This window comes from Oxyura jamaicensis, chromosome 9 (assembly GCF_011077185.1).
Source record: "Oxyura jamaicensis isolate SHBP4307 breed ruddy duck chromosome 9, BPBGC_Ojam_1.0, whole genome shotgun sequence".
In the NCBI taxonomy this organism is placed as follows: Eukaryota; Metazoa; Chordata; class Aves; order Anseriformes; family Anatidae; genus Oxyura; species Oxyura jamaicensis.
In genome coordinates this window covers 24,446,462-24,452,578 of record NC_048901.1, presented here as the reverse complement: position 1 = coordinate 24,452,578, position 6,117 = coordinate 24,446,462, and the positions used below count along the sequence as shown (strand labels likewise).

At 55.7% G+C, this 6,117-nt stretch overlaps 1 protein-coding gene across 3 annotated transcripts in view; it reads left to right on the top strand.

Annotated features, from left to right (window-relative positions):
* The first annotated feature begins 178 nt into the window (after positions 1 to 178).
* Positions 179 to 6,117, top strand: part of LEKR1 (leucine, glutamate and lysine rich 1) — a 49,413-nt gene continuing 43,474 nt past the window's right edge. Inside the window, exon 1 of one of the 3 annotated variants that reach the window (XM_035334267.1) lies at positions 179 to 334. In XM_035334267.1, coding sequence (XP_035190158.1) covers positions 275 to 334 — 60 coding nt within the window. In that variant the 5' untranslated portion in view covers positions 179 to 274. Of the gene's footprint in view, positions 335 to 2,647; positions 2,823 to 6,117 lie in introns of those variants that run through there. The other 2 variants (XM_035334266.1, XM_035334268.1) reach the window with 2 other exon arrangements.

The window sequence follows — 6,117 nt, the reverse complement described above, 5'->3', positions numbered from 1 at the left end:
GGGGCGCACCCGGGCGGTTTCCCCGCGGAGCCCCCCGTTGGGGCAGCGCTTTCCCCCTGGGGCCCGCATCACCCGCGGGCCACCCCCGGGGGCACGGCGGGGCCGGTCCCGGCCCGCAGCCCCGAGGCACCGGAGGCCGTGAGGGGGGGGAACCGCGACCCCCCCCCGCCCCCTCTCCCCGGGCGCGCTCCCGTTCTCGCCCGCGCGGGGGCGCGCCCCGTGGCCGCGCCGTTGCCGCGGGGACGCGGGGACGCCGCCGGGGCCCGGCGAGGAAATGGCGGCGGCCACGGAGCGGCCCGGCCGCGGGCACGCGCTGCCCCCGGGGATCCGAGAGGTACGGGCCGGGGGGGGGGGGGGACACGGGGCCCGGCTCCCGGCGCTCGGGGGCACGGCGTGAGGTGGGGCCGGGCTGCGGGGGCACAGCGGGGGGGACCGCGTTCCGCTGTCACCGGCAGAGGACCGTCCTCGCTCTGCCGCCGTGCACCGAGCCGGCCCCGGCCTCGTAGCGCACAGCGGGGCCGCGCTGCTGCAGGGCTGCGCGGCGGCATCTGCGGCTCGGCCCCCTCAGGGCTGTCGGGGTGTCCGCTCCGAGCCGCGGGCTCGAAGGAGAATAAATAGACCGGGGAAATTGGCAAAGAGCAAAGGCGAGGAGCTTACGAGTCCTGGTGCAACAGGAAAGGGCAACAGGACTGAGTTTACTTGGAAGATGCTTCGGGGCACGCTGACGGAGCTCACGTTTATCGCCAGCTGGAAATTCATCTCACCCTCACCGCTCTGGGCGTGCTTTGGGTGGACGTGAGGCGGGCGCAGGGGTAGGGGGCACTGGAGCAGCTCAGCAGGGAAGCTGTGGAATCCTCCAGTGGCGCTGGGAGGACAGCTAAAGGTTGTGCCTTGGAGCAGGCAAGGCCTTGAGCTCTCCTTCGGTTCTGCTATCAGGAGGTCTCCATGCAGAGGGGACGCCAGCCGGCACCTCCGGGTATCAACACGGGTTGTCTCACGTTCCTGTCCCATCCCACACAGCCTCCCCAACGTGCAGGCCAAGACTTTGGGACCGGTTAGGAGGCACGGTGTTACACATCCTTTGCTGCTGCTCATTTCTTCACTCAGCTGGCTTGCGCTGTAGCTGGAGGATAGTTACGAGATGCTGGGCTTGGTTACAAGTCATTCTCACAGTTTCCTGTCCCTGTATTTTCTACCTTGAATGCAGACGTGTTCTTGTTCCCCTCGCATTCTCTGCTTGTTGGATTTTATAGCGTCTCGTTTGTAATCTGGCTTCTAGGTCGCTCCTAGAAGGGGCCGGTCCTCTTTAACATCTTCATCAATGATCTGGACGAGGGCATTGAGTGCACCCTCAGTAAGTTTGCAGATGACACCAAGTTAGGTGCGTGTGTCGATCTGCTCGAGGGTAGGAAGGCTCTGCAGGAGGATCTGGATAGGCTGCACCGATGGGCTGGGGTCAACTGCATGAAGTTTAACAAGGCCAAGTGCCGGGTCCTGCACCTGGGGCGTAATAACCCCAAGCAGCGCTACAGGCTGGGAGATGAGTGGTTGGAGAGCTGCCAGGTGGAGAAGGACCTGGGAGTGATAGTGGACAGTCGGCTGAATATGAGCCAGCAGTGTGCTCAGGTGGCCAAGAAGGCCAACGGCATCCTGGCTTGTATCAGAAATAGTGTGACCAGCAGGGCTAGGGAGGTGATCGTCCCCCTGTACTCGGCTCTGGTGAGGCCGCACCTCGAGTACTGTGTTCAGTTTTGGGCCCCTCGCTACAAGAAGGACATCGAGGTGCTTGAGCGGGTCCAAAGAAGGGCGACGAAGCTGGTGAGGGGCCTGGAGAACAAGTCCTACGAGGAGCGGCTGAAGGAGCTGGGCTTGTTCAGCCTGGAGAAGAGGAGGCTCAGGGGCGACCTTATCGCTCTCTACAGATACCTTAAAGGAGGCTGTAGAGAGGTGGGGGTTGGCCTGTTCTCCCACGTGCCTGGTGACAGGACGAGGGGGAATGGGCTAAAGTTGCGCCAGGGGAGTTTTAGGTTAGATGTTAGGAAGAGCTTCTTTACTGAAAGGGTTGTGAGGCATTGGAACAGGCTGCCCAGGGAGGTGGTGGAGTCACCATCCCTGGAAGTCTTCAAAAGACGTTTAGATGTAGAGCTTAGGGATATGGTTTAGTGGGGACTGTTAGTGTTAGGTTAGAGGTTGGACTCGATGATCTTGAGGTCTCTTCCAACCTAGAAATTCTGTGATTCTGTGATTCCTAGCAAGCGGAACTTGTGCCAGCTGTAGGTTGTTCTGCCAAACGGAGCACGTGCTCCCACCGTGCAGCTAGCTGGCCGAAGGAGCACGTCCATCCAGAGGGAACAGGCTGAGCATCGCGATTCCAGCACCTGGCAGTGAGCATGCTTGGTTCCGCAGCTGCTGCGAGGTTGGGCTGCAGGGCTCAGAGAGGGGCAAGGCAAAGGATGCAGGAGCTGGCATCGTTCTGCTCTTCTGTGCTCTGGCGGATGGAGCTTCGAAAGCTCCAAGTCAGTACTTGGCATCGCTGCCTCCAGAGCTGCGCTCCTCTAGGGGATGTCACCGAGAGGGAAAGGGAAGGGACCGTCAGCCTGGGGCAGCCTGTCCTGCAGGCAGTTCAGCTGCCAAAGCCTGCTGGGGAGGAGGACCCCTCGCTGTAAAGCCGTGGCCGAGTTCTGTGCTTGTTTCAATTTCTGTTGCCCCTTCAATGGGCCTGGAAGATGCAGTTTTGCCAGGAAGACCTTAGCGAAGCGGGAAGCAAAGCAGCAGCCACCTACAGAGAGTCAAGTGACACCCTGAGTCCTCCAAGCAGGACAACGTTATGCCTCATTGTGTATTTTATTTGGCGAACGAATGACCCTTGCTTAATACAGATCACATAATTAATTGGGCACAAGATATCCTTACGTGCTGGTAGTTCTCTCGCCCTAGGAGCTTAAGAAAGCGAGCAGTGCAGGGGCTGCGAAGCTGTGTTACACATCGGGGCAGAATGTTCCGTGGTGTTGGGCTGTCCACAAAACATCACGTACATTGCTCGCAGCAAGTGGTTACTGCCTAGCTTTGCCACACGGGCTATAGATTGAGCACATCATGGTATCTTTACAAGCACAGGATGGTGACTTTCCGTCCTGTCTTTGGGCCTGGGATTGTTTTTCTTCACGTAGGTTCCCACATAGTTCTGTTTGCTTTAATTAGCCGAAGAATCTGTCGTGCCAACAGAGGCTGGCTCTGTAGATGCGGACGGTACCCAAGGCCGTTCCGTGCAGAATACTTGCAGCGTTAAAATCGGTTTATAAGCAGCAGGGTTTCTGCTGGTGCCCCTGGATGCGCACGGTAGCGCTGACACAGAGCGGCTGGAGGTCCCACTGCCACGTACCTGACCAATGCTTCTTAAGGTGCTGTTCCCAAGTTGCCCCCGTGTTCACAGGGATCTCCAGAACGTAGCTGAAGAGTTTCTGCCGCTCTGATTTCGCCGGGATGACGAGCTCCGGCTACGTGCGTGTTCTCAGCGGCTGTAACCTGCTTTGGCAATGCTGGAACGCATCTGCCCATTTCGAGCCCGAGCCCACGCAGTACGGCCCGGAGAGGTGGGGAGCTGTGAGCCGCGGAGCCGTGCTTGGTTTGGGACCACGGCTTTCAGACAGCAACAGCAACCTGCTGTGTCACCGCTGCTTGTTAGGGTATCAGAGGCTTTGTGAGAATGCAGACAGTGATGTTCAGTCCCGAGAGGTCTGGTGGTCGCCCCGTGAGGCATTTCCATCTCCTGCTGTGCTCAGAAGGCTCGGGCTGTGTTCGCTCCAGGCGAGCTTTTCTGTGTCCTTCCCGCAGCCAGCATCCAAGTACCTCGCCAGGAATTAATCCCAGGGTTGGCAGAATCTCTTGCACCTTGTGTCCGGGTTGTAGCTAGGAGGGACTTCCCGATGGTTTGCCGGTGTCAAACCCGTACCTCCAGACGAGCAGGAGGTTAACGACGGGCTGGATCATCAGTTCTCTGCACGGGCGTCACGTTTAGTTGCGAGACCCCGTGGCTCAGTCACAGGAACGGGGAGCTGGAGCGTGGCACGGCGCAGCCCCAAGGGGCTCGGGAGCAGCAGCGAGGTGTGCGTGGCACGCGGGGCACGCGCTGGATGTTAGCGGGGCTCGTGTGCGCAGCCAGCAGCAGCGCCGCGTGCCCTGTACCATTCGTTAGTCTGCTCTACACACAGGCAGGAAAAAATTAAGGCTACCTGAAATCTGAGGATTATTTCCTGTCGTGGCAAACTGCTTGTTTTGGGGCTTGTTTTGAATGGGGTGCTGGCGAGCAGGACGTTCTGTGTGTACTGCGGGGCTTGTCCTACATCATTCGTATGTACTCACAGCAAGTATTGTTATTTTTGTCTTTGCAGCTGCTTTTTTATAGAAATTGAACCAATAATTCCGTATGCCACACGGCTTAGCACTGCAGCCTGCACTGCTCTCTGACTAGATGCTGGCTGAAAACTCTGCTCACAATAAACGGAGGAGTAGAATGAGCGGAGAGCACGTTCAGACAATCAGGTAGAGGCAGAACGAAACAAGCCACACGATGTAAGAGCTCCCAGCCGTTGTACAATGACATTTTATTTCTGGAATATTGTGTGTAGTTCTGCCACGAGTGCAAGTCGGACAAATGCAGCGGTGGTTTTTGTTGTTGTCCTGGGTTGGGTTTTTGTCCAGTCCTTGCTGAAGCAGGCGCAGCGTGCTGGGGCGTGTGGCGGGGGAGCACGGGCTGTTACTGCTGTGCTGTGCCCCGAGGGGCACGGGGTGATGCAGGGAGGGTGGCGAGTGCCTCAGATCCCAAAGCTCTGCCTCCCCTGCACTGAAAAAGTAACGTACGTGGAGCACATCTGTGTTCGTGGCTCTGTTTTTATTTCTGCGGTGCACAGAAACACGTTCAAAACTTTAAAGGAATCTCATTAATCGTGGACTTAAGGTCTGGCTTCTAAGAGCCGTGGCCATTTGTTAGTTTCTTGTTACTGTTTCCAGCATCGGTGACCCACATTCTGCGTGTCTTAACAACGAGGCACTGCTAAGTGCATAAGCAGGCTACTTTTCTTTTAACAAGAACTGAGCTCTTTATTCTTGTGAGGTTTGCCAGTGGAATTTGAAACACTGGCGGGGGCGAATGCAGTGCCCAAGTCGGCGTTCCCTGTCATTATTTGGTCAAGCAGAAATTTTGTAAATTCCTGTCACGTCGTATTTCAGAAGCTTGGAGGGAAGCTTGTTGTTCAGAAAGCTAAACATGGGACAGACCACCAGTCCTTTTTTTCTTTTTTTTCCATGTAACATTTGCTGTGCATATGCTTACAGCACCGAGTCAGACAGACCGAGCCGTCCCGGCTCAGACCTCCTCTTGCTCTTGGTGGCTGAAGGTAGCCCTGGGATCATATTAGTCCTTCCAAACCTGGACGCAGCCCAGAGCTGAGACTGCTCCCGCAGCTGCTGGAGCATGGTAGCTAGAAATACTGCCTTGCGAAGTGATGTGTTCCGGACCTAGCCCTGTCCTTCCTATCAAAACTGCAGCTCAGAACCTTACGGATCAAATTTATCCCCAGCTCGTGCGCGTTGTCCTTAGAGAGCTGCTTTGATTTCTTTTTGTCTCGCTAACTCAACTAGCAGGGTTTTTTTTAGTATCTTTATCTCTGTTCTCTGTTTCTCTGTTATCTTTTTGTTCCTTGTTTGCCCTGAGTTTCTCTGTCCAGGATGACCAAACCCACAATATTAAGTTACTTTTCTTCTTTTTAAAAAAAATCCCAATTGCTTTTTCTTTCTATTCACTGCTTATCCTCACAGTCACTTTTCTAGTTATAGTTCTTCATTTTCTGGTCCTTCCAAATCGCTTCTCTCCCCTTATTTTTTTCCTGTTTGCATTTGGGATGATGACAACAGTCTTCTGATCAAATGTAAATGGGGAAAAACAGAATCCGAAAGCAGAAATCGTCGTGCCTGTACCACACACCCTTAGCAGTTACCCAGCACTCCTCTTCCAGAAAAGGTAACTTTGTTAACAGAGAACTAATGAAAATTTGTTTCCTGTATTTGTATGGAGCGACTGGTCAACTTCGGTGCCTCAGATGCACGGAGCGGGATCCC